This window comes from Coloeus monedula (assembly GCF_965178545.1).
Source record: "Coloeus monedula genome assembly, chromosome: 9".
Classification (NCBI taxonomy): Eukaryota; Metazoa; Chordata; class Aves; order Passeriformes; family Corvidae; genus Coloeus; species Coloeus monedula.
The window spans coordinates 30,476,420-30,503,723 of NC_138789.1; the positions used below are offsets into that span (position 1 = coordinate 30,476,420).

Below are 27,304 nucleotides of genomic sequence, written 5' to 3' on the forward strand. Positions count from 1 at the left end.
ATGGCGGCGGGAGCCGAGCGCGGCGCGGCGCTGCCCGCGGAGCCGCCGCCGCTGAGCGCCGAGGAGGTGGCGAGGCGGCTGGCGAGCACCCGCCGCGAGCTGGGCAACCGCCGCAAGATCCTGCTGCGGAACCTGCCGGCCGAGAGCAGCAGCCAGGTAGGGCCGCCAGCGCTGCCCGCAGCCGCCCGGCGGCGTGGCGCGCTCCCGCCCGCGCCTCAGGCAGGGGCCGGCGGTGGGGAGGGAGGCGCGGGGCAGCCCCGGGTCCCCCGCGGGGCTCGGCGACCGCGGGGCGCTGCCTCCTCCCAGCGCTGCCCCGCACGGCATCGGTTGCGTGGGGCGGCTTTGTTACCTGCGGAGAGCGGCTCCGGCTCGCCCGTCCGCGCCCTCACCGGGGGCCACGCCGGGCTGGCCGGGCACCACTCGCCGGGGGGAGCCGGGGTCGCGGCCCGGGGCGTGAGGGAGCTCGGCGGGGGCTCGGTGTGGGTGAACGGGTAACGGGAGCGCCGCCGGCGAGGCGGCACCTGTGTGCGCACAGGTAGGGCACTGCAGCACAGCCGCTTTCGGTGCGAAATCGGAGCTAAAAAGCTTCCAGACTGGCTTTTCTTTTATTGTGAGGTGAGCCAGACGTAGCGAGGGAAAGCGGTTTTCCGCAGTCTGACGGTGGTTTAGGAAAATTCCGCTCAAATTGCTGCTCTTGGTAGGAGATGATCGCTGAACTCTTCAACCGAGTACTGTGAGTCAGATGCTGAGGTGATTTAGCTGCACAGTCACTTCACCAGCTCCAAACACACAACTTGATGCACAAGTATATTAAAAAAAAAAAAAAAGTAACTGCGGCTTTTGTTCTGCTCTGCTCCTCGTCTGCCTCCCCCCTCTGTAAAGCACAGGTGGTTTTACTACCTGCGGGTAAGAGCAGCACGTGCAGACTCAGTTTCTGCATAACTCCGGCAGAAAAAGGGACTATTCATTTTGGAGAGGCTCTTTCAGCGCTCGCTGTAATCCGACCCGCAGCACCCAGCTGGCCGCCGCACTTCTGGCTGTTTTGTTCTCGCATACGCCGTGCCTCGCGGTGTGTCTGGCCCTGCCCTAGTGGGGTCGGGGATGGTTAAAAGTTTAGAGATGACAGCTTTGTTAGGGTGCTTTAGGCACCTCTATTTATAGGAGCCTGATGAGCTGATCAATAGCAAACTCACAGCTTGGTGAACGCTGCTAATCTTTGGCGTCTCTTCATGAAGTGACGGTGTTGACAGAGAGGGCTTTGCTGGTGTGTCACCAGATGCTTGCTGTGGATGGCCAGGACCGGAGCACTCCCTGGCACTCCAGTTGTGTCCCTTGATCCCACTGCAGGTCCTCCATGAATTCCCAGGTGGGAATTCACCTGTATGGAACCTGTCGAGTTTGGCGTTGCTTGCTCAGCCGGAGTGTGCTACAGGGAAATACCAACATTAAGGTCAAATTCGGCAGCCACGGAGTTTTCTGGAAGTTTGCCTTTTTGTTTTGATGGCTTAAAGGCAGCACTTAGATGCCTTTTTTTTATATGTCAGGTTCTAATGTTGCCCTGTATACCATGTACAGATCCTGAAATGCACTTTACAAGTTGTCGTTTTAGTTTTTAACGTTGTTGAGCTACTGGTGTTGGTAATAAAGGCAGAAGAATTGTGCTATAGAAAGTTTCTGTCCTGGAGCAGTTTTGGAAAGAAGTGTGTTTGTGGTCAGGCATGTTAAATCTTACCTGTGTATTTGGCTGTTACATATTTCCAAAATTACCGTGGAATTTAACATTTCTTGTTGCCAGTTAACACCCGTGGTAAACACGGGTCTGTCTTCTGTTTTCTCCTTGAAGTAATGGGTGAGCCAAGTAAAATCAGATAAACTATTTCTGACCTGGCCAGTTTATTCTCTGTCAAGAGGGAGATGAACATCACTGAAATGCAGCCAAGTCTCCCAGAATAGGTTTTCATAAATGTAACTGTTCATCTCTTGAGCGTTGGGGTGTTGGCTTTGCTGCCATTTGTTGTTACGTGAAGAGTGGGGCCAAGATTTACCAAAATAGTTTTGAAGTGAAAAATGACTGTTCTGCTGATAGAGCTTGGTGGAGATACTCAGTTTTGTCAGAAAAGTAAGAAAAAAACTTATTTTTTTAATACGAAGTTATATAACGAATATAATTCCTCTGCCAGTTGTAGCTACATATTAACTTTATTGCTGTACTTGTAATCTTCGATTACCTTTGGAGCCCCACCTGGGTTAAACTAAATTAAAAAAATAAATTACTCTTGAGGCCACAGAAGAAATATCTCTTAGCCATGAGGTTTCTGAACCAGAAACAGGTTTGCAGTCTTAGAAACCAAACAGAGCTCAACCTACAAATAGAAACCTGCAGGGTCGATGTTTTTTCAGGCAATTCTCTCACTACAGCTGTGGAGAGAGGGGTTTTTGTGGCAGATCTGTGGTAAACATCTTTACATCTTCACTGTTCTTGAAGGCAGAGTCTCCATTTGCTGCTCAGTTGGCAAGTTGATCAATGTTGAACTCTTCCAGAGTTGCCAGGTAATTCCCCAAATTCATCCTCATGGGGTTCCTCCAACACAGTATCAAATGTGTGGTGTGATAATGACCTAGAAATGGCCATGGGCTATTGCCGACCTCTCCAAATCTTCAGATCTTTGACATCTGTAGCAGTGACTGTGTCTTAAAAAGCAGAATTCAGTGCTGAGAGTGGAGCAGGCTGTGTGGAGGGTCACAAGAGGCTTCCCTGTTTCTCCATGGAGCTTCTCTGGGATACGTGCTCAGAGCAGTGATCCACTCTCCTCCTGCAGCCTTGCCAGATCACACTCCTCCAGTTCCAGTTCTTGCAGGAGTGAGGAAGTGCTGTGTGCTCTTAGCAGAGCAGTCATTTTGTGGCTTCATTAGGGCAGGGCAGTGATATGGGATATTCTGCAGTAAGATTGTCCCCTTGGTGTCAGTCCCTTTGAAGAATATCAGATAGCGAGTCTGTTCTTGTTAGCATGAATGGCCTCTGATGTGGTGTTGTGGTAAGACTGATGTTTGGAGGAAGAATCTTTGCCAAGAGACTTAAAAGTGAGCGTGGTTGTAGTGATGCCTTTTATTGTAATCAGTGCTTGGCAATGGATCAGGGATCTCATGGCTGGAGGTCTCTTGGATTGCCTTGTTGTGTGTGCATCTCCCTGAGCCACCAGCCCTGATCAATCATCCATTCCAGCACAAGGAACATGGTCCCATGGGATGCTGTAAGAGCAGAAATTGCAACCAGAAGGGCCTTGGAACTATCCTAAAACTGCTCCCAGTGCTCTGGAGGCAGGAGGACTGCTCTGAGCAGAGGGAGGGAAGGAAATAACACCTTCCTCTCTCCTTTTCTGATAAAGAGATGCCGGGAACTTCGGGATGAGCAGAATGGAAGTGAAGTTGTACCTCACTAAAAAGGAGTTTGTATTGGTTTTACCCCAGTCAGCAAATAAGCACCACACAGCCACTTTTTCATTTCTTCACTGCTCTGGTGCTGAGGAGAATCAGGGGAAAAGTAAAGCTTGGGAGTTAAGAATAGTTTAATTATTGAAGCAAAATAAAACATATCTAAAATTAATACAAGACTAATAATACTAATATTAATTGTAATAAAAAGGAGCAAGAGAGGAATTAAACCCAAGAGGAACAAGTGATGCCCAGCAGAGTTGCTCAGCACCCACTGACTGATGCCAGCTGCTCCCAGTTTATATACTGACATTCTGTGGTGTGGAATATCCCTTTGGCTGTCCTGGCTCTGCTCCCTCCTGGCATTCCATGCACCTGTGCATGGGAAACTGGAGAGACTTTGGCTCAGAGTAAGCTCTGCTTAGCAACAACTGAAACATCCTCCTGTTATGAGCATTAGTCTCATCCTAAAGTCAAAACACAGCACTGAACCAGTAAGAACAAAATTAATTCTGTCCCATCCCAAACCAGGACATTGGTGTCAACTTCTGTTTCTTTTGGATTTTTTCTGTAATTACCCCAATGGATTACAATAATTGATTTTGGTTTCCCCCAATTTATTGTTTTTTCACTGTTAGTGGCTCCATATTTATGGCTGATGAACTTCCATAGGGACAGTGGCTCATCACTGGGACACAATCAGCAGACTCTGATATGGGATACCAGTTCCTATCCCATGGGGTTCCTGCTGGGAAGATTAGACCTTGGGTTATTTATCTTTTTTGCTCATCGTTACTGAGATTTGTAGCCAAATCTCCAGTGTTCTGTGCCAAGATCAGCTGCCCAGCGAGGGCTGTTGGCTTTTTGCTTCCCCTCTGTACAGATAAGATAAGATGCTGTGGGAGATGCACTTGCTCCCAACCATTTTAGGGTTGATTATCCCTAAATGCCACCATGTTACAGTTCTACAGAACAAATCTGATGGAGGGGATGCTCTGCTTTAATGTAGGGCACACAGCAAAGCAGGGCTGGTTAATTATTTTAACACCCCGTGGTTCTCCTGAGGCGTGCAGAATCCAGAGAACAGTGAAACACTGAGGTGTTGGTACAAAACTGGTACAGTGCACCTGGGATAGGGATTCATTTGCTGTTCTGGGACCTGGTGGACCCATTCAGTTTTTTTCACTGGTGTCTGTTCCTGATCAAAAGCCAAATCACTGCTTAGCATGGTGCTGCTCTGGTGGGGTTGTAGCATTTCTTTCCCTTTCTCCCTGGATTAGCCAGAGTTTTTCCTTGTTCCTTTTTGATGGAGAGCCTTTAATGAGGTGTGATGATTTGAGGGAGTGTTCTCTCCAATCTGTTGGATGCCAGACCTTTAAGTAGAAGGGCCTTTGTGTTTTCATTACTCCTCTGTCACACTGCCTGAACATGAAAGGCACGTTGTGGAGAGGGAGCAGCTCTCGTGCCTTAAGATGTACATTTAACATTTTTCTTTATTACTTTTCTTTTGCTTTGAGCTATTGCTCTCTCAACTTACCTCTTTCTATGTCTTTTCCCTCTTTCATTTAGCTCTCACACTGCCCAGTATGCCCAGGATGATGGAATTAATTTCCAGTCCCATAGAGATCCTCTTACCAACACTCTCAAAAGTCTCTGGAAGATCAGAGGAAAAGGTTTTCCATTCCATTGAAAAACTCCTGTTTTCCTGTCATCACTTGTTCTTACATTACTTCCCTAAAGATCTTTGAGGGCTATGATCTTAAAAAAGTGAGAATCAGTTCTCAAACACAAAGGTTTGCCCCAAAAGCAGTTTATGGCCTGGAATGACAGGCTTGAATCCATTTCAGGTTTCCTAGTTTGGGCTGTGGAAATGAAGAGGGAATGTGCTGAGCAGGAGCCTTGGGACACACCTCAGTGCTCGCTGTTCCTGGGCAGGTCAGCATCTGCCACATCTCCCACTTGATCCTCCACTTTTGCTCCTCTGAGAGCTGCCTTTATCCCAGCACTGAAAACCACTTGGAAATTGTGAAGGAAGAGGTGTGGTGAGCTCAGTCTTTGCCTGAAATGTTGCTTCTTAGGAGCACAGGGGGATTTATCCAGCAGTTGCTGAAATTTTGAGGCCCTCCTACGTCTGTGGTCAGGAGATGGTTAAAATTGCACTTTGCATCAGTCCTTTTGGGTTTTCTGTTAACCCTCTTGTTGCTGCTGAGTGCTCCACTTGTTCTCTGACAGAGCCTCTGGGTTTTCCCCTTAGTTACATTCTATTACTTTAAATTGTGTCAATATTCTCTTGTTTACTACGTATTATTTATGTAATATGTGCAGTGAAATCCATGTGTCATGTCATGAACTCAAGTATTTAGCAGTCTAAAATTTGAATTAAATGAACACCACATTATATCATTTGTAGATGTGAAGCTTTTTTTCTGAGTTCTCTTTTTCCTGCCCTGCCTGCACAACTGGAAACAAAGCCTTTTTCAGCTGTGAGATGATTTAAAACTTCTTGGTTAGCCAAGTAACTACTTTAAACTTAATTGATTCCCATTCCAGAATATGCCTGTGAAGTTCAGGCCTTCAGCTGCTCAGTGAGAGCCAAGTTATAGACCAGGCTTGGAGAGTGTTTATATTGGAAACTTCCCTGAAACTCACTGCAGAAATCTGGCCGGGCACCCTTAGAATTGTTAAATATTTTGTTGCCAGAATAGCGCAATTACTGCATCTAATATGAAGTCTTGTTTTACATCTAGAGAGAGAAAAGTGCTTGGGTTTGGTGTGCTGTAGGCTCTATGTACATTATTGTATATATTTTATGTATTGTTCCAGGTGAGCACTGAGAATTTCTTGGATATTTTTTCCCTTGCACTGAGATCCTGGGTAGGAAAAGCTGCTTTTATTAGAAATAAACCACTGAGCTTTACTAATTTGATAAACAGGGCAGATGTCCCTGTGAATGGCTCCCTTTCTCATTTGTGTTTCAAACAATGCAGGTACTAAACACAAAGATTCTTTCTAAGGAATTCTTTCTGACTCGGAGGTGCAAGTCTCAAACTGGTAATAAGTGCTGAAAACTCAGGTTGCCTGTTTTTCTACCCAGGACAAGACAGGACAGGGCAAGAACTGAAGTATTTCAAGACCGCATTTACAGTAGTAAACAATCCAATTTTTAAAGGAAAAAGAATGATTTCTCTTAAACTCCCTTTATTACATTTGATGTTGTTTTTTCTGCTAATTTCCATGTATGACTGATTATTTCTTAGTTACTATTTTAATTTTTATTGATGATAAGATTATCTGCTTTTAAGGGTTTAAGGGGCTGTAGAGTAGCTAAGGATTATTGGTTATATTTTTGTTCCAAGATAAAAAAATCCTGGAATGATTTGGGTTGGAAGGGACCAGAAAGCTTAAGAACTGCTGAACATTTTTGTTGTCAAAACACAATTTGTCCAGTGTGGGCCTTCAGCGTGTTGGTAGATGTTGCTGTTGTTTAGACTTAGTAGGATGCACTTAAATGAGGATTACTGTGGTAGTTGTCAGCCAGGTTTTGTAGTTTAGCAGATTAATTCCTTTATTAAAGGAGAAAAAGTCCTTTAGGAGGAGCAGTTTTGTCACCGGAATGTTGGGATGCGGATATCGGAGCATGGACAAGGGGGTGGCACCTGGGCTGGCCGCCGCTGCTCAGGTGTGGTGCCACACTGAGTTTACTACTCCTGCTTTGCTACGCCTCAGAGTTAAGGGCAGTGCTCGGGGTTTGCTCCCTGCCTGCCGGGCTGGGGGTGCAGGAGCTCCGTGGAGCAGAGCCGGGAGAACGCCGGGACTGGGAAGGAGCGGCGGCTGTTTGTTTCTGCCGTTCTCAGGGAAACATCCCTCTGCTTACATTCCTTGCAAGTTAAGAGGGTCGCAGCAGAGGATATACCTGACTTGGCTGACCCCCTTCTTCTCCCAGAGTAAACATTCCCTCCTGGCCCGATCCTGGGGAACTGCTTGGACCACAGGGATCAGTGCTGAGTCCTTCCCGTTGCTGACACTTCTGCCCTGAGCTGTGGGGAGCAGGAACTGGAAACAGCATCACAATGGGAGCACTGTTCCCTCTTTTATACCAGACCTGAGTGCTGGGAGATGTTGGAGGTGAAGTTTAGAGAAGTGCCTGAGTTAAAGCTGGCTTAGCAAGCAGAGAAATCTCAGTGTAACATGCAGATATTTACAGCTGTTTAATTGAAGGAGTACACATTTTCCTAGAGTTGGCAGGGTGTGTTTTATCTTTGGAAATCCTCACAAACGGTGTTTATGTGAGAAATGCTTTCACTGAAACACTGCACAACCCCAGTTCCACAGGTGAAGGTCTCAGCCCTGCCCAGAGCCCAGGAGAGCACAAGAACCAGAACCTTCCTGGCAGAGCCCTTTGCACAAACCTGGCAGTGTTTGCAACCACCTGTGGAAGCTGGTGTTAAAATCTTTACCAGAATTTCTGTGCTTAAATTAAGCATTCATTTTAAATCTCCCTTATGTGTTCATCATATTTTACATCATTATCCCCCAAAGAGTTGTTTACTAGGGGCTGTTTTTCCTCTCAAAGTTTCAGGCTGTTACTGGGAAATCATGTGGAATCACCTGATACACAGATGACTTTCAAAAGAGGCTTCAGAGCTGTTTGAAAAAATATATCCTGCTACCTAATCATCATATAAAACTTTCAGTGTTGCTCTTGTAAAATAATACAGGAAATCAAAAGGGCAGATAGGTCCCTCTTTTTCAGAGTATTATTTCAGACTATTTCAGAGTATAATTTCTTTGGAGTCTTCAGTGGTACAGTACAAGTGAAATGCCAAAACTGTGCAGAAAGTGTCTTCTCAGTCTCTCATGTCTGAGAATGAAACATCTAATTCTTGTTTGAGAGGTGTCCACACTCAAATCCCCTTCCTGGCTTGAATTTTGGGCGTATCTTGCATTTCAGAAACCCCATCCTTATCACACCTTATTAGAGGACGTGTGGGAGCTGGAGAAATGCTGCCATATTTTATTGATGCAGTATTTGACAGCTGTTAAATAGTGAAACCAGAGATTGGTGCTCTCTTGACTAAAAGGTGTGCACCTGATACCACTCACAGAGAACCCAATTAACCTTTAGGCTCCATATATTGAATTACCAAACCGGCAACTCCACTCAGCTGCTGGAAATTGGCTGCAATTAAACTTTCAGACAAAGCTGGTTGATTATCTTGTTTGCTGAAATCACTTTGCACTCTTGTGTATGGGATTTATTCAGCTAAAATAATATAAATATCCAGGTTACTGCTCCTGGTTTCTCCTTGGGGTGATGAATGTTCATCTCTCCTTTCTCAGCACATAAAACAATAATTTGTGGGTTTTTTGGGGCATGTGCACCTTGGTTTTCTGGGAATAGTTGTAGCAAACTCCTCTACGACTTGCCCTTACCCACCCCTCCTCTCTTCCCATTAATTAGTAGGAGCAAATAACACTCTTGGGATTGATTCTCTGTTGAGCATCTGTGCAGTAATTGAGAGAGGATACTTTCCAGGGGGTACTCTGGCCACAGTTATCTGCTGGGTGAAAGAATATCCATTATTAAGAGTGAAAATCTATTAAAGTGAACTTGAGCAGGAAACTGAAGCAACTGTTGGGTTTTGGGGCAGCATTGCTGCCCTCAGTAAGTTTGGTGATGTGATGCTGCCAGTATTCCTTGTCCATGTGGTATTTTAGCTCTGCCAGTTGTACTTCAGAGAAATGGAGAGGGTTTTGCTATTTAATGAGCTGTGATGTTGTCTTTATCAAAAGACAGTTACAGGACGCCCTTTTGTGTTTATGTGACCTCAGAGAATGAAAAGTACATTAATCAAATTCAGCAAGCCAGTTTTTTATGTGAGAGAAAAGCATTGCTGCAGCAGTATAACCAACTGCTTTCAAAACAAATATTTGATAGTGTTTCTATGGTGAAATTTTCTGTTTGTTGGGGAAGTTTTTGGTTTTGTTTGAAAAGAGGATGAATTTATACACTTGCTTGGTTTGGTGACTTTTTTATGTGATGTTACTTGTACTTTTCACTTGCAGGAAATCCACGACTTGTTTAAAGATTATGAAATCAAGTATTGTTATGTGGACAGGAATAAAAGAACAGGTGAGAACTTAAAAACTTCCATATATTTCAATTCTGTAAGGAACATCATGTGCTGTGTGTGAAGTCATGGACTGTCACAGCTTGTCTGGTGTCCCTCAGTGCCTTTTCGGTCACCTTCTGCTGAAGCCAGTGGAAGTTGGAAACTTTCTGGTGTTGACCAGAAGTTTTTTGGTCCCTTCTGCTCTCTCTCAGGACTATTCCTTAGTGAGTGTCCCTCTGGGACAAAGCAGACCTCAGCTGGCTGAATCCCTTTGGAAAACTGGTCCTGAGGCGTCTCTTGGGACAAACCACACGTGCCTGAGAGGAAATCCTACCCAGTTCAGATGCATTTGCAGTTTGCTCACATCAGGAAACGCTTCTGCCCTGTGAGGGTCACCCAGCACTGTTGCAGGTTGTCCAGAGAAGTTGTGGAATCTCCATTGCTTGGGATACTAGGGAAGCCATCTGGGTGACCCTGCTTGAGGAACAGGTCGGACAAGAGGTCCTCAGGAGGTCCCTGCCACCCTCACTCAGTCTGGGACTGTGTGACTGTGTGAAATCCTGTATGGACTGAAAACCCAGAAAAGAAAGACTTTCTGTTAACCCCAAAGTGAGAACTTGTGGATGTTGTCATCAAAGAGATTCAGTAGAATCCATAACTTGTTGACTTCAGTGGACTATTTAATTTAGTAAATAATTAAATATTTAGTTTAAGTATTTAATAAGTTTAAATAAATATTGATTTAGTTCCCCATATATAAAATTTGGTTGGGTTACAAGGAGTAAAGTTGTGTGCATCACAACACAGTCACTTTTTGAGTTAATTGCTCATGGTGTTCAGTTGATAATCCCAGATTCTAGACATTATATCTATTATATATGCAATAGATATCTTTATCTGTTTTATCTTTGGGGTAAACCTGCAGCTCTCACCTGTGGTTTCAGGGGGAGGGAGAGGTGTGGCTGCAGGTAAGCCAGGGTAGGTGATGTCCCCACTGCTGGTCTCTTGCAGCTTTTGTCACCCTGTTAAACGGGGAGCAGGCCCAGAGCGCCATCCGGAAGTTCCACCAGTATTCCCTCCGTGGGAAGGAGATCTCCGTGCAGCTCCAGCCAACGGATGCTCTGCTGTGCATCACCAACCTGCCCCTTTCCCTCAGGATAGAGGAATTTGAGGAACTGGTGCGTGCCTATGGCAACGTGGAGAGGTGTTTCCTGGTCTACAGCGAGCTCACCGGCCATTCCAAGGGCTATGGATTCGTGGAATACATGAAGAAGGACTCTGCTGCCAAGGCCAGGCTGGAACTCCTGGGCAAGCAGCTGGAGGAGAGCACTCTGTTTGCACAGTGGATGGATGTGAACCAGCTGACCACAAACCTTATTCACTCCAAGTGCCTTTGTGTGGATAAATTACAAAAAGACTGCGCTGATTCGAAAGAACTGATCCAGGCTTTCTCCCTGAAGTACAAACCTGTCTTCTGCCAGGTAGGTTGGATTTCTGCCTTATGGAAAACCAAGGTTGGGATTGCAGTATTGGCTCACTTCACTCTTGCTGTCTTCCACTTCTGTTTTTCCTATAATCACTCAGCTGTGCATCTGCACAGTGATGTGAGTAGTGATGCTTAACTGCTCTGGGCGTGCAGTGCTTGGTCCGTGGTGTCTGGGAATTCTGCAGGATACCGCTCCAGTGAAATGCCAGCAAAATGTTTGTAAGACATCCCCTTATGTCATTTACTGAAAATAATTGTATTTTTTAGAGCTTTTAAAGGAAGTATTGCTGATGGCTTCATTGCTTGGTAAAGAAAGGCAGAGTTTATGAATACCACAAGTGCAACAGTTCAGAGCATGTAAAATACCTCATATAACTCATATATTAATATTTAACATGTTTTTTCCCTAATAGAGGAAGATGCAGGCTTGGGTTCTTGGGTGTTGCCAGGGATAGAAGTGACACATCTTTTGGAAAGCTTGGAAGTACAGAAGAGGCAGATCCTTGCCTTTGTCGTGCAAAGGTTTCCTTCTCATCCTCGTGGCCTGTGAGCTAAGAGACCACAAATAAATGCTGTGGCACAGACAGGTCACCATAAACAGGCAGTAGAAGGAAAGCTTTCCTTGTAGTCACACAGATTTCAGTTGCAGCGTTGTTTTTGTGTTGGGTTTTTTTTCCCTTAAGTCTCTTGGAAGGCTGCTCAGGGATCAGCCCCAGGGATAAGCACCTGGAGATTCCCAGCATGTGGAGCAGAAGGTCCATCAGGCTGTGCAGCCTGACCACCTGCAGGCCTTCTCATCCTCCCTAGTGCTGTTTTCCAGCCCCAGGAATTTCTAGTTGGCCAGAGTAAATCCTTAGACATCCTTGATCCAAATATATCAGGAGATTAATAGATTGGAATGAACTCTTCCCAGAAAATACCCGTTCCTGGCTATTTTGAACTCGTGCCTGGGAATGTGTCTGGCTTCAGCCTCACCTCACTCATGCCTAAATTAAGGAGATCTTGCTCCCCATTATTTTCTTCCTGTAAGACAGTATTAAATGCTGTAATCAAGTCTCCTGCTCAATCTTTGTTTAATTAGCTAAACAGATTGATCCTTTTAAGTCTTTTCCTTCAGGGCTTTTTTTCCAGATGTCAGATAATCTGGGGGCTCTTATCAGCTCCCCCAACAATTTTTCAACGTCCTTTAAAAACTCCGAGCTTCAAAGAATAAGAGACTTCTTGGAGAAGGATGGGTTTCACTAACAGGGGTCTGCTGTGCAGTTAGAGGCACTTAAAAATTGACTTTTACCTTTTAAAATAATAATAAAACTTAGGTCACACTTGGTGTGGGTGAGGAGAGTGTCTGCATTAGGTCAGTAAATATTCCCGTTCCTATAAAATACGGGAGGGTGGAGGTAGGAAAACAAATAGTTCAGATTTGAGAGGTGAGAAAGGGAGGAAAATGGATGAATTCTCATCATAACAGTGCTAATTAATTATGGGTTTATGAGTGAGATGACCTGAAAATTGAGGACAAAGAAAGGAGGAGGAAGACTCAAGAAAAGGTGTAAAAAGCGAAGAGGAGGGATGTGATGGGGTGGGTAGAGACAAAAAATGGGAGAGGTCAGGGTAACAGAAACCTCAGTGTGGAGGGAATTTCAATAGAGAATGACTGGGAGAAATGTTTTGTGTCTGGAAAATTTCAGTGTAGTTCTTGTGGTGCTTCTATGGCTTAGTTCTGCTTGGAGCTCCTGCAGTATTTAATCCAGTCAATACAATCTTTGCCCAAAATTCTTACCTGAACTCATGAAATGAACTCTGGGTTATTTCATCTTGTTCCAAAATTACCATTTTTTAGAAAGTCAATTTGATTTCTCCTCTACTGACAACAGAAATGTTCTGTCAGGAGGAGCTGAAGCCAGATACTTACCCATGGATATTAGGAAAAATGTGTTTTGTCCTTTATTTCAACAAAATGGACCAGAAAACCTCATTCTTTTCTTCTGTCACTTGAAATTGTCACTAGAAGGAGTCCAGCCTAATTTGGATAGGGATAAAGAGCTTTTTTTCAGTACCTGTTTACTTGGGAAGTTTAAAAATTCCTAAATCCTTTGCAAGAGTATTGGTAGCTGCACTTGAACATGTTAAGGGAGATTTTAATTGTGTTTCAGTTTAGCTGAAACTAAAATACAGATGTTCCATAGCTTCAAACCCTTCTTTTCACAAGTCCCTCAGGTCTTTACCAGTGCACCTAAACTGGTATCAGAATAAAAAATAACATACACACATCTATGTGTGTATTTATATATAAAAATATGTGTTCTCCAGAGCTCTGCCCAGAGGCCAGGCTGTAACAGTGCCTTTAAAGATCTGACCACGCTCCTTTTCTTCCAACTCTTTGACATTTATATTTCAGTTGTCAGGGTAAGTTTATGGGGCTGAGGTTGTTTTTATCCAGTGAAGTCTGGAGGAGGTTTTGTCTCTTGCACACCAGAGCTGGTATCAGTTTATCATTCCCATTCATTTGAGGACTGGAGATTTTTGCCTAAGCTTCATCCCTCCCTTCTCACCCCGTTTTTTTGTTTGATTTAAATCTGCTCATTCTCTCTCAAACTCTGCATACAAAGGCCAGAGCAGCATTTGCCACGTAAGCCCTTTTCCAGTCTGCTTGATTGATCAGTCTGGCATCTTCTCTTGGCATTCCACACGACCACAGACTTCACATGCTCCCAAAAGGCACCAGATACTGGTGGAATTTGCATTGTTGCATGTTTCAGCAGCTCTCATGCACCCTGATGAATGACATTTTGATTATTGCAGGCTGAAAACATGAAGAATAATGATTTTATAATTATGTTGCAAAATAAAAATGCTTGTAACATCCAGCTGTATTTGCAGTTTGCTTCTCACTCCTCCTTTGTTGTTTAATTTGTGTTAAATGTGTTTCACAGCTGAGGCTCTCCATGAGGTGAGGTGGAAGTGAAGGTGGGAATGGAAGAGATAATAGAAGGGATGAGTAGATAATAATGAAGAGATAAGCATGAATGCCAAATAATGAAGATGTGATATCCAACTTCTTTCCAGCACTTAGAGAAAGAAACCTCATGGTTTGGGGAAATACTAACCTTGGGTTGTGTCAGCTGTGTAAGATCTTGCAAGGCACAGGTGAAAACATTGTAGGGCAGCTCCTGGCATGGCCAGGTTTCTGTGGAGTGCTGGGAACTGTTGTTGTTGCAGTTTGCCCAGGATGAGGACGGTGGCAGCGGGGACTTCGCCGTGGTGGAGTACGAGACCGCGGAGCAGGCGGAGAGCGTGCGAGGGGCCATGGATGGAGTGACCATCAACGGCAAGAGGGTGCAGGTGTCCTTCTGTGCCCCTGGAGCACCAGGCAGGAGCACCTTGGCAGCTCTGATAGCAGCACAAAGGATGGTAAGATCCCTGGAAACCTCTTAGGGATGAGCTTGATACGCCTGAGTTAGGGCTTTGTGTGAGGAAAAGGAGCCAAGTTTCTGGAAGCATTTTGGGTTTATCAAGGCCAGGTTGGACAGGGCTTGGAGCAACCTGGGGTAGTGGAAGATTCCTTGCCCATGGCGAAGGGTGGAACTGGATGGGCTTTAACCAACCCAAACCATTCTGGAATTCTCTATAATCAGTCCAGTTCAGGCTCCTTCCTAGGTGAAGATGGCCAGGAAGAAGATAAAATACATCCATAATATACCACAAAGTTACACCCACATAACTCTTGGATTTTAGTAAATGTAATCTTCTGTGAGAGAAATCATTCCAGCTCAAAAGAAAAGTGACTGGGAATGAGTCATTTGATGAGCTAAGACTTGGTTTAAAACAGAGAGGCAAGAATTTGTCAGCTTTAAGATCAATTTCAAGGCAGGAGAAATAGTTTCATTTCATGCTCGAGGTAGAAGAAAGCTTTTTACACCCACATCTTATCAAATTATTTCCTAGAAAATTGGATGTGATAAGTGTTACATGGAGCTGCTTTAAATGGAGAGGTAGAAGAGTTCCCTCACTTCAGCCAGCTCAAACCACATCATTATAAAAGAGATAAGAAGTCTATTACAAGATGCAGTGCTCATGGCAACAGTGCCTTTCTTATGCTCCTGTAATGATAACTCTGGCTTTAAGGGAAAAAAAGAAACGTGCTTGAAATTTTGTTGGAATAGCTTGTTAGGTGTTTCATTTGAGGGGGAAAAGAGCAGGAAACAGGGAAGGAAATGGTCTTTTCTGTGTCAGATGCAATGTGTACATTGGCATCACACAAGTTTGAGGGATTGAAATGTATTCTTTGTTTTCTCCTGCTTCTAACACCTTTGTATCTCTTCATTGGAGATGAGGAACAACAGGAAGGGCTTGCTTCCAGAGCCAAATCCAGTGCAGATCATGAAGAGTTTCAATAATCCAGCAATGCTGCAGATGCTGCTGCAGCCCCAGTTGCGTGGCCACACTGTTAAACCTGGTAAGCTGTTTTAAAACAATTCAGAATTAAACCCTGTCCTTAGTGCTGCAAGGCTTTTGCAAAGTAATTAAGTAGAAATACAGTTTTCCAATCCGTGCAGGCACTGTTTCAATGTGTTTGTGGAGACAAATTTACATTTTATGAAGGCAAAAGCAAGAGGTGCTCTGCTACACTCTTGTGTTTGGGTAAAGTTCAGTGTTTCCTACAGATATCCTTGTGTTAACCCTGTGGGCTCTGAATGTTTATATAAGAAATGGGGTTAGAAAGAAATGTCTTTTGCAAGACTTTGGTAAGTTTAGATCTGATTCTAGATCTGAATTTTGCAGCCTGAGTCTTTCTCCTGTGCCCAGTGTAAATCTTTATTCTCTTGGCTGCTGCCACAACATTAGCCAGAAACACTTCCTTGCTCTCATTAGGATGTGAATGAACATAAATCCCAAAAATCCCGTTTCAGATGGTGAAAGTGCTCAGAACAGGAGCCAGGTAATGAGGAGATGGAGTGGGGGAGAGCTGAGAGTGTGGTGACAAAAACACACAGAAATGGAGTGTGAAGTGGCTACTTCAGGGAAGAAACACTTGAGCTTTATCTGAATTTAAAGCACTTCAGATAAAGCTGTGGCCTGGAATCAGCTCAGGCACTGCTGCATCTTGGAGTGAAGCTCTCAGGTGTGGAGGAGCACCTGGAGGGACCTTTGAGCTCTCCTGTGCTGGTCATTTTATATCAAAGCTGGATGTATTAAGATGTTTCATAACCTCTCCCAACCTAAAGGAGTCTGTCAGTCCCTCATACTGACCTTTGTACACTTGAACATTTCCTGGAAAGCAAATTTAAAAATATAGGATCATTCCAAAGATTTTTACTTGCCTAGTTTGTAAAATGTGTAATTTTTTTGTGTGTTTCTGTAACAGTTCTTGGAGCATCTGCAGGTTTACCTCACCTCATAAATTCAGCAGTGGGCTCACCTTTTTTGCAGCTGAATAAAGTTCATCAGGTATGTGACAAAAGAACTGTCATCAAAAGAGGTATTTGGGAGATCTTAACATGAGAAATCCTGAAGTTTTAAGGATTTGCAGCTAAAATCAAGTGTTCTTGTTAAAGCTGTCAGGAAAGTTAGGAGATGAGGGAGCAGGCAGTGCTTACTGTCCAAAATCGAGTTATTTTATCTAGACTGAGCTTTTGACTTAGAACCTGCCAATGTAGACAAAACTTGTCATTACTGGCAGAAAAACTCCTCTTTAAATGAACTCTCAAGGAGCCTGGCACGTCCCTTTCTCTTGGAACAGCTCATCCACACTCCTGCAGAGACTTTATGGGTTTATCTGATTCAAACCAACAATTTCAGCACCTTTATCTTCATTTTAAAGCTTGCAGGGACCCAAATGTGCTGCATGTGCCATAAAAAATAGTGGCTTGCAGATGTTGCTTCTTACTCATAAACCCCCCAGGGTTCTCCTGTAATTGCAAATGGACACCAGAATTCCTGAAAGATAATGGGAAGGATCTTTGGGATGAGTTTGTGCTGGAAATTGAGAATGAGAATATGCACCCACAACCTTGTGCCTTGAGCTCAGCTTCTCTCAAGGATTCCTCCAGCTCTGCCAGGAGCCAAAAATTGAATTTAATATTCATGGTAGGGATTTGCACTAATACCTGCAAGGGACTGGGGTCAATCACTTGGCCTTACTATTTCTGCCATTTCAGAAATTCCATGTAAAAAATAAAATCTCCTTCAGCATCAGTTATTTCTCCTGTTCTTTTGGCAAAGACAGACTTAGAGATCTTAGAAAAGACCCAACTAAAATGCAGAAATACTCCTTTTGTTAAGTATATTGAGCTTTTCTGGTTTTTCTCTAAAAACTGGTAGGTGAATATATGCATTTGGAATAAATGCTGCTTCATTTTGCCCCATCCAATGGGTTACTTTTGTCCATATAAAAAAAATACATCATTCTTCGTTTTTTTTTTTTTTTTTTAATTTAAATGACATTTTCAATTGGTCTGTTTAAGTTCCTGCTGCTGTCTCTTCAGCCTGTGCTTCCTTGGAAGGCAGTGTGAGTGTTTGGTGCTCACAGCTGCAGCCAGGGATGTTTTACACAATTAACAGTGGGACTGATGATGATTCAAAGGTTTTTCCAGTGGTTTTTGCCTTGGGAGAGTTGCAGCCAAACAACTCAGTGTTTTCTCTGTCCAGAGACTTAAAATTCTCTTCCTGGGAGTTTTCTGTCATTTAATGAGCTCCAAACCTGAATTTTATAAGGATTTGATGATCCCAGTTTCTTCTATAAGGCACATTTTTTTCTTCTTGGATGATTTATTTTGGAGCATTCTCTAAAGCCAGAGAACCAGGTTCTCTGTTTTATTTTTATTGTCTTGAAATTCGGTGTTGTCACTGAAACACCTCCCCAGTCACACTGATTCACCTCCCTGCATGTCTTGGGTTTGTATTTTGTATTTGGGGATTTGTAAAGTGACATAATGAGATGAAACATTTTAAAATAATTATTAAAAAGGGATTCAGCAGAGGGGATCTGAAGGTTATTCACCCAGTAATCTTTCAACTCGAGGTAGCCTGATTTTCAACTTGTTGCTTTTAATTTCTCTTAGTTATAAATTATCCTGTGCCAAAATAATGCATTTTCAGCTTTCTCAGGGATGTTTTCCTCAGTCATCCAGCGATTTATTAAATCTTTATAAATCCAGAGCCTTTCCTCTGAGAATTCTGACCAAACTGATTTTTCCACTCTCTTTATTTCTGAAAGTTTTGCAACTGGACCACTTTGCTTTGTTGCTGTAGCCAAGTTTGGAAGGAACAGCCCCTGGCACTGGTGACAATAAACAGCCCTGGATAATTTCTCCTGGAAATCACAGAGACAATTAAAATAGATGCATAACTAATCTAGATATGGCACATCTTTGTTTGAAAAGGCACATTTTTGACTCCAGAAGATCATATTTTAGGCATAGAGGGAATTTTTCCCCAGGGAATTTAACCCTGCCACCCACTTTGCAGTCTTCATTCCCTGGTTTAGGTGGTCTTTCCTATGTAGGAGATCTCAAAAAAACCCACTAAATTATGAAGGCTGTACTTGGCATGATCACAGTGTCCTGTATATTTATATTTGTAAAACAACCTATAGAATGACCTCTATTTTACCTGGCAGATGATGCTGCCAGACAGTTCCAGGCCTGTAGCATAAACCTTGATGTCTTTTAAAGTTTACTTTAAGCCTCAGTGCTGGCCAGAGCTCATAATGCTGAATATACCAGTGACAGAGTCTGAAGGTGGTGCCCCCAAGTTATTAATTAAGTGGCTCAGTTCTGGTGGCAAACTGATCCAGAATATTTTGAATGAACAGTGTGGATATTTTATAGACTTGCCAATCTGCAGGCACTGTGATTTGTCAGCTTTTAATGGCTCTGGGGTAGGATTTCATGTTGATTGTTGTGGGGGGAAACATATTGGGATATTTTTCTGAAGCAAAATTAGTTCTGTGGAGGAAATTGTTATTTTCCTTTGCTGTCTTAACTCAGGATCTTAAATTTCATCAAGCAGTACCGTGTGAAAATGTTTCAAGGATGTTCTGTTCTCTGTGACTGCCAACTAACCCTTGTTTTAATCCTTTCTCAGAGCTCAATTCTGGGGAGCACCTCCAACCTGCTGCTGCAGAGCCCTGCTCACCTGCCCCTGCCCCAGCAGCAGCTCCTGAAGATGGAAAACATGCAGGCAAACAGTGTAAGGCCACCCCCGCAGCTTTGACTCTCTTTGAACAGTCTTACAACTCCTAAAATAAGTAATTTTTATCATCAGGTAACCCTGCCCATGATCTTTAAGGTCCCTTCCAACCCAGCCATTCTGTGGTTCTGTGCTAATTGAACAGTTGGGTGGAGCTGAAAAGGTTGAGAACGTGGAAGTTATAAAGAATAGCTATGAACAGATTATTTTAATCATTTACACAGTTTTTTCTTCTTCCTTTTAGAAACCAGGTTTGCTGGGAGAACCTCCAACAATGCTCCTGCAGACAGTACTGGGGATAGGGGTGATGCCAGCAGTGAGCTCAGGCCTGGCAACACGAGGAGAAGCTCTCAAGTGTAAATGACTTTTTATTTCATCCCAAATGAGTAGAAATGCCCAGCTTCACATTATGCCCCTGACTTTGTCCCTGTGTAACAAAAGCAGGTGGTTCAATACTCTGCTTACTCAGTTACTGCCTCTTTTCGTACACTTGGAATATGCTTTTAGTTAGGGGTGACGTTTTGTGGAGTTTTTCAAAGCAGGTAAATGTGAGTTGCTTGAGAGGCACCATAAATAGGTTTTTTGCCTTCATTTTGTTTTAACAACCAGTTTGTGACAGATGTCAGTTAGAATGCAAATTTCCATGCCACTGATGCCCTCAGTATTTATGAGGAAAGATCAGTTGGATACTGGGGGTTCAGCCTGGAGAAGAGGTGGCTCCACAGACAGCTTAGAGCCCTCCCAGTGCCTAAAGGGGCTGCAGGAGAGCTGCAGAGGGACTGGGGACAAGGCCTGGAGGGACAGGACACAGGGAATGGCTTCCCAGTGCCAGAGGGCAGGGCTGGATGGGAGATTGGGAAGGAATTGTTCCCTGTGAGGGTGGGCAGGCCCTGGCACAGGGTGCCCAGAGCAGCTGGGGCTGCCCCTGGATCCCTGGCAGTGCCCAAGGCCAGGGTGGATGGGGCTTGGAGCCACCTGGGGCAGTGGAAGGTGTCCCTGCCATGGCAGGGGTGGGACTGCATGATCTTTAAGATCCCTCCCAACTCAACCATTCCAGGATTTTCTGATCTTGTTTCTTCCACTGATCCCTGTGTTCTGCAGTCCTCTGAATCATGGCAGTAACGAGGAGCAAGGAAAGGGTTACCAGGGGAGGGCAGAAAGCTCCTCTGAATATCCAGATTTTCATTTTGGAGAACACTTTCCAGCTCTTCAGTTTCAGGAATTCTTCCTAATGCCAGTTGAGGTGGGGTTTCCCCCTGTGTCCCGTCCAGCATCCTCTAGGATGTTGTTCCCAGTTTTTTTGAAAATGACAGGAAGCACTAAGTAAGTTATCAGAGGGAATGTTTAGAAAAGTCAGAGTTTTATTGTATCAGCTTGAAATGGAGGTGTTTGCCTGTGGGATGGTAAAAGAACAAAAACCAGTGAAGTAGCTCTGGAAGTGTTTTCCTCCTCCCTCAGTAAACCCCACAAGCAAACCCTTTGTGATCAATCCCATCTAACAGCAAAGTTTCTCCATTTATGGCTGGCTGCAGCATCTAACCCAGCTCCCATTCCAGCAGCAGCAGCAGGGATGGGCATGCTGCCATTCTTCCCAAATCAGCACATTGTTGGACAAGCTCTTCCCGGGCCAAACAATGCTCCAGACAAAGCCGCAGCCGAGGCCGTGCCGGGAGCGCAGCCCTTCCCTCAGGCCCTGCCCAGCCTTCCCGCCGGAGCTCTGCGGGCTGGCCACTCCAAACCACCCAGCCAGCTCAAAAACTCCGACTCAAACCTGGGGGTAAGGAGCATGCAGCACAAATACTGCCTTTGCCTTCTTTCTTCTTCTTCTTTCTCTTTATTTTAACTTCGACTGCGTCTTCGCTGTAAAATTTGCTGCATCCCAGGAGCATCCTTGAGACTTCTTAAGGTCATTGCAGCTATGAATAATAGGGAGAAAACAATGCTGCTCTTTGGTGGTCCAGCTGAGTGAACAAAGGAATCTCCACAGTGCTGGAGGGCTTTTTTCCATGTGTTTGCCCTCACAGTGTTTGATGATGAAATTAATCTCAGGGGCAATGTCTCTTTTAAAGGCCGAAAATTGAACTCGTGGTTGAATTTCATGATTAATCAGGAGCAGTTCTGCTGGTGTGGGGAGGCCTTTGGGTTTCCAGGTGGTTGTGTGTGTGTCTATATAAATTTTCCACTCTTAAATTATCAGTTCTTTAAAATATTATTTATTCCCTTGAAGGTGAGGTGTGAGAGAATGATGGGATGGGATTTAAGTGGTCTCATTCTTTCGGAGTTTTTTCTGCCATTAAAAAAATTTACCTTTTTTTTAATATACATAAATACTTTGACATTTATGGGGAAACATGTGCTTAATTCATTATTTTCCTAACATTTGGCCTTTATTTCCTTGTGTCTCCAAGTGAAAAGAGTTGATTTTGCTTTGGCCACGTACTTAATGTTTTCACTCCCTGCATCTGGAATTGTTAGAGTGATTATTATTCCTTCACTTGCATATAAAAGGTTTTCTTTTGTTTGTTTGTTTTGTAATACCCTTTAGGAACTTTCAGTCTGAAGAGAAACATTCCTACAAAAACTATTTGGAAGAAAAAAAAGTGCAGGCAATGTGTCCAGATTGGGATTGACTTCAAAAGCTTCATTTTATTTCAAAAGGTTTTCTTTTTTTTCATAGGACTAAGTTTTTTCCAAGACCCTGCTGGGCCACTTAAGGTTATTTCTGATCAATTTTATATGAATTTAATGCAAACTGCCCTATCCATTTTTCAGACTCCCTTGAAGAAACAGACTTCTCTGCTTGGGGAACCCCCAAAAGAAATTCGGCTGAGCACCAACCCCTACTTGAATTTGGCAAGTGTTTTGCCTGGCATCTGTCTGCCAGGTAAGCAAACATTTCGTGGATTTCAGTGCAAATTTCCACAGCCACAGTGTGGCAAATATTTATTCTGTTTGCCTGGTAAATCCAGTGACCACAGCATTAATCCTCAAGGAAATCTTGTAGTGTGTCTTAAAATTGCAAAGTAATTTATCCTGGTGGTTAAACAGGGGTACATTTTCAGAAGTAATGAGCTCACAAACTTCTAGAAACTTTTCAGTTATTAGTAGCACTGATTAATTTGGGGCACAGCCTAATCTGAAGAGGCAAAATTCAGTTTCAATCCTGGAATAGAACCTAATTTATATGTTTTTTACAAGCCAGGTTTTATTCAAACTGCATTCTTTGTGTTCCCAGCAGCAATTGCCAGCAAAGCCTCCAGTCCTCCACAGCAGACCAGCCTTCCAAACAATGTCATGGATGCTGCTGTGTCTCAGGGAACTGCATCACAACATGCAATGGAAAATTATTTCAGTTACTCCCAGCAGCCTGGGGAATACCCACAGGTAGGAGTTCCACAGCCTGGTGTCCCTTGGAGCCTCTGGGATTCCCCCAGAGCTCCTTGTTTTTTCTGGGTGCTCTTCCTGCCTCCTCTTGGGGCTGAGCCTCTCCACTGACACTTTCTCTCTTTCAGTGTTCAGAGTAGATGTAGCACAAAGAACATTCCCTGCTGAAATCACAACCCTTGAAAAATTGCTTCTTGAGAGCCTGAACTTGGGGCACTCACTAAAAAATGCCTTCTCCCAACCTCTGCCTTGGCTTTTGTCTGCCTTCAGAATCAGGCAGTTTTTCTCTTTGCCTTCCCCCGAAATTTTTAAGGCTTGAACTTTGGCTGGATCCCAGGGAAGACAGCTCTGCCTCCCAGTTCCTGCCCAGCTTGGGGGATGTTTGCCAGCTGGTTTCAGTGCACAGGATGTGCTCCCCATCTGCCCCATGTGGTGATCAGAGCGTGGCCATGAGGTGGAGGGTCTGGAGAGTGTTGCAGTGCTCAGAGCCAGTTCCACAGGACACTGGGAAAGAACATTCACATATTTTCATTAACCATTCTGAGTCTGTATAAAACTGTAACTGTGTACAGATCAAATCTGAGAACTGCCTCCTCCCCAGGTTGTCAGTGGGGAGACAGAGACTCTGCTGGGCTGCTGCCAGGGAGATCTCTGAGCTCTGGAGTCAGGTGGCTCTGGAGGATGCAGAGGGTTTGGATTGGGAGAGTCCCAGCTTGGCCAGAGGGGTGGGGTGAACAGGGTCACTGCACAGAGCAGGGAGCTGTGCCAGGGGCCTGACACCTCTTGGATCAGATCTGGTGCCTGAAGGGTCTCCAGGAGAGCTGCAGAGGGACTGGGGACAAGGCCTGGAGGGACAGGACACAGGGAATGGCTTCCCAGTGCCAGAGGGCAGGGCTGGATGGGATCTTAGGAAGGAATTCCTGGCTGGGAGGGTGGGGAGGCCAGAGCAGCTGTGGCTGCCCCATCCCTAAAGGTGTTCCCATAACAGGAATTGTTGTCCCAGCCTCACTGCCAGGGCAGTGGTACCTCCTGTATTTTTTAAGCCCTTATCATAATTGTAAATGTTTGATTTGAGCTTCATCATTGGTGCTAAAGGTGTTCTGGTGCTTCCTGGAGAGCTTTGAGTTGTTAAGAACTGTAGGCAGACATGGGAGAGGATTTCTGCTCCTCTGTAGGAGGCTGTCCAGCAGTGGTACCAACATTATGCTCAGGCACATCACTCTACCCAGGCCAGAGTGGATGGCTTTGAAAATGAAGCCTCTGAGGTGAGAAAGAATTTCATTTGCTTGCTGTCTCCACTGGCTGTTCCTCCCATCAGCTTTGGGACACCTGCTTTGTGTGTTGGCACAGGAATGAGGGGCTGGAGAGCGTGGGGTGAGGGCACTGCATGGTCACTGCTGCTGGGATTCGTACCCAAAATACCCCTGTCTGAAATCCCACCATCCAAAATCACCTGGAAAGCTCAGGAGTGTATTAAAATATTCCCACCAGGAAGCAGCACACCATTAATGGCATTTCCCAGTGCTGAATTTCCCAGGATTGAAGGGCTGTGCTGTGCCCAAGTTGAGGTTTCTGTGGCTAAGGAGAAAGACACTTTTTAATGGAATTACACAAATTAAACCACCATCCAAATCCCACATTTTGCTCCAGGAATTGCTGCATGCCCGAGCTGCTGTGAATTGCACCTCTTGTAACCAACTGAGAGTGACTCAGGTATTTCCATACCTGTTGAGAGCTCATCACAATAGAAAAAAGAAAAAAAAAGGCATTATTAAAACCTTTTTTTCCTTCCACTTCATGGATCCCATTCAGGAATCTCCAGGTGGATCTTTCCCAGACTACAGCACCTGCCTGCAGGTGGTGCCCGCCCTTTTGAGTGGAGCCCAGGGATCCCAGCCGGGCTTGCAGCCTCCTGCAGCAAACCCCTTAAAGAAGGTGAGAGGAGAGAAGGAGCAGTGGCTGCAGACGCTGCTTCCCTGTCTGGTGCTGCCCCCGAGTGGAGCTTTCCCACTGCATCCCTGCCTCCAGACGGTTCCTAGGAATGTGAGAAGTGGTTGGGCCAGCCCCAGAGCGCTGCAGAGCCCTCCAGTCCCTGGGGATCAGCTCCATCAGTGCCCCAAAACCCACAGGCAGAGCAAGGCTGGCTGTTCGGGAGCTTCTTGGAGAGGTGTGAGTGCAAAAATGCCTGGAAGGAGGCAAATGAAGTAGGGAGTGAAGAGAGGAGGAGGTTCCCACTGGATTTAAATGGGTGTTTGCCTGGGCTGCAGATGGGTTGCACTGGGATAGAACCTCTGAAGGGGAGAGAGCAGCTCAGGGCAACATCCAGGTTACAACAGCCCCTTGACTGGATCCTGGGGGAAAAACATTTTAAAATGGCTTGTATTTGGATTTACAGCTGATGTCAGCTGCAGCTTTCTTCAGCCACACTCAATGAGCAAAGCTGCCTTTGCTGGTGCTCCAGTGGACACTTAAATTTCATCAGTAAAAGGAGTGGGAATGCTTTGGGGAGAGTGAGGGCCAGTTTATGGAGCCTGGTTAGGATTTAGAACTCCTGAGGAGTTCCTGTCCCTGTGCTGTAGGTAAATCCCATTGCTCCTGTTTTCGTGGATGGGAGAGCTGAGGGACCTGGCCCTTCCATCCCAGCATTAAATCCCTTGGGTTCAGTTCTGGCATTAGACTGGGCATGAGATTCCCTTTTTTTTTTTTTGGTGATTTAGAAGGCAGTGCATTCCTTCTAACTCCAGCAGTTCCTGACTCCAGGGTAGAGCTGGCTGTGGGCTGGGACATCAAAAAATGGAGGTTTCGGATTCCCAACAGCTCTGATGTGGCTGGAAATGATGGAATGGCAACAGGAGGAGACAGTGTGGGGTTTGAGCCAAGCAGTACCTCTCAGTTTATCTCCAGAGAGGTTCCTGGGGTGATGAAGAACAGCTCCCTGGGATGATGGTGTTAGTGCCAGAAACCATAAAAGGCAGGAGGAGCAGGGTCAGTCCCTTGGCACAGACACAGCAGCACAGTTTGCCTCCAAACTGCTGGAATTGCAGATAAACCTCAGTGAAGAGGCTGCTCCCCAGGAGGCTCGGTCAGCTCAGAGTGTGCTCGTGTGTCTGTGCTTGCAGGACCCTGCAGCTCGTTTGGATCCTGCTTTTTTTTGCCTTTTTTTAATCCTGCTGTTTCAGACGCTCAGGAGGAGCAGGGTCAGGGGGGGTTATGTGAAGCATCAGTGAGCTAGAGCGTGGTGGAGGCTTACAGGACATGGGCGACATCCCCGTGGCTTTTAGAACTGCAGTAGAGAGGATGGGGGAAAACTGAAGTCTTTCCTAAAACAATTTTCTGTTTCTGCTGAAGGTGCCCCCCAGGATGAAATCAGACTGAGCAGGAGCAGTTTGTGACTGTGACCTAGCACAGGGTGCTTGGAGAGCTGCTAGGAAAGGTTTCTCCAAAGGGAAAGTGAACCCAGGGAGCCCTTGGTGCAGCGTTAGAGCAGCTGTGCCCTCACAGAAACCCCACCCTGGGCCCCTCAGGGCTGCCTGTGTGTCACAGTGAGGCCTTGGAGTTGAAATTCAGATTAAAGATCCACTGCTGCTCCCTCCATCCCTCACTCCTGTGTGAAGGCAGGGCCAGGGCCTGAGATCCTGCACAGACCTGTTCTGGCATGGCTGGAAAGCACATTCTTCACCCCTGGCTTGGCACGGAGCTGGGCCAGGACTGTTCAACCCCTTCAGCTCTCCAGGAGCTATGAAAAGTGCCTCATCCTAAAGGCTGGAGATGTCTGGAGCAGCTGCAGGCCACCATGGCCATTATCCCACTGGATTTTATCCACATGCTGTGGAATGAGGCGGCATGGCCCAGGCACCTCACGTGTGCTGGGGCACTGCTGCTTTTATCGGGGTTTTTTTAGGGAAAGGGCACAAACCCTGACTCGTGAGCTGGACCTCAAAGCTGAAGGAGTCAGGCTTTTGGCCTCACTTCCAGCTCCTGGTGTGGGAATTCCCAGGCTGGAGCGCTGTTCATTGGCAGTGGTGGTTGTGGATGGAGTGTCACTTGTCCTGTCCTGCCCGCAGGTGGCCCCGAAGCGCAGCTCCTCGTACCTCATGTCCTCCCCCGAGCCCGGCCCCGTGGAATTCCCGGCTCCCGGCGGGGCCGTGCGCTACTCGGAATCCTCCCTCAAGAAGAAGCGCGTGTATTGATCCATTCCCACGGATTGCTCGATTCCCAACCCTGCCCGGGGGAGGGAAGGCAGGTGGGAATCCCTCTGTATTTATTGCTGCCTTAACTTCAGACAAGGAATTCTTTCTGTGTGGGGTGAGTGTCCCAAGAGGAGCCAGCTCTGTCCCGGCACATCCAAGGACACAGGACGTGTGTGATGAAGGTGCTGGCTGCTTTGATTTGGAGAGGAGGGGACAGTGTTGGCTTTGTCACCTGTGGGCTGAGGGACAGAGCACAGGGACTTGGGGAGCTGGGGCAGCTCCAGCTGAAAGCAATAAAAACCCGGAGGAAGGAAAGCTGATCCTTTCTCCAGTCCTCAGCCTGAGGAAGTTAAAAGAGGAAGTCTTGATAGTAATTATTTTGTATTTTTTTAACTCAGAATGTGGGTGGTTTTTTTCCAGCTTTCCTTTTTCCAGGATTAAGAGTTCTGCATTTACAGCCTTTCAATTTTTAGTATTTCTTCTTAATCCTGGAATGGAGCGATACCAAA

The 27,304-nt window shown here is 45.3% G+C and overlaps 1 protein-coding gene across 1 annotated transcript; it reads left to right on the plus strand.

Moving 5' to 3' along the window:
- Positions 1-26,905, plus strand: RAVER2 (ribonucleoprotein, PTB binding 2; the record flags this gene model as incomplete). Its single annotated transcript, XM_082287671.1, has 14 exons — positions 1-156; positions 9,499-9,565; positions 10,557-11,026; positions 14,251-14,442; positions 15,361-15,487; positions 16,397-16,479; positions 19,117-19,221; positions 19,466-19,577; positions 20,766-20,998; positions 21,994-22,105; positions 22,460-22,605; positions 23,781-23,870; positions 24,418-24,540; positions 26,670-26,905. The coding sequence occupies 14 exons, from the start codon at positions 1-3 to the stop codon at positions 26,793-26,795; spliced, it is 2,142 nt and encodes a 713-aa protein (XP_082143797.1). The 3' UTR covers positions 26,796-26,905.
- Positions 26,906-27,304: the final 399 nt, after the last annotated feature.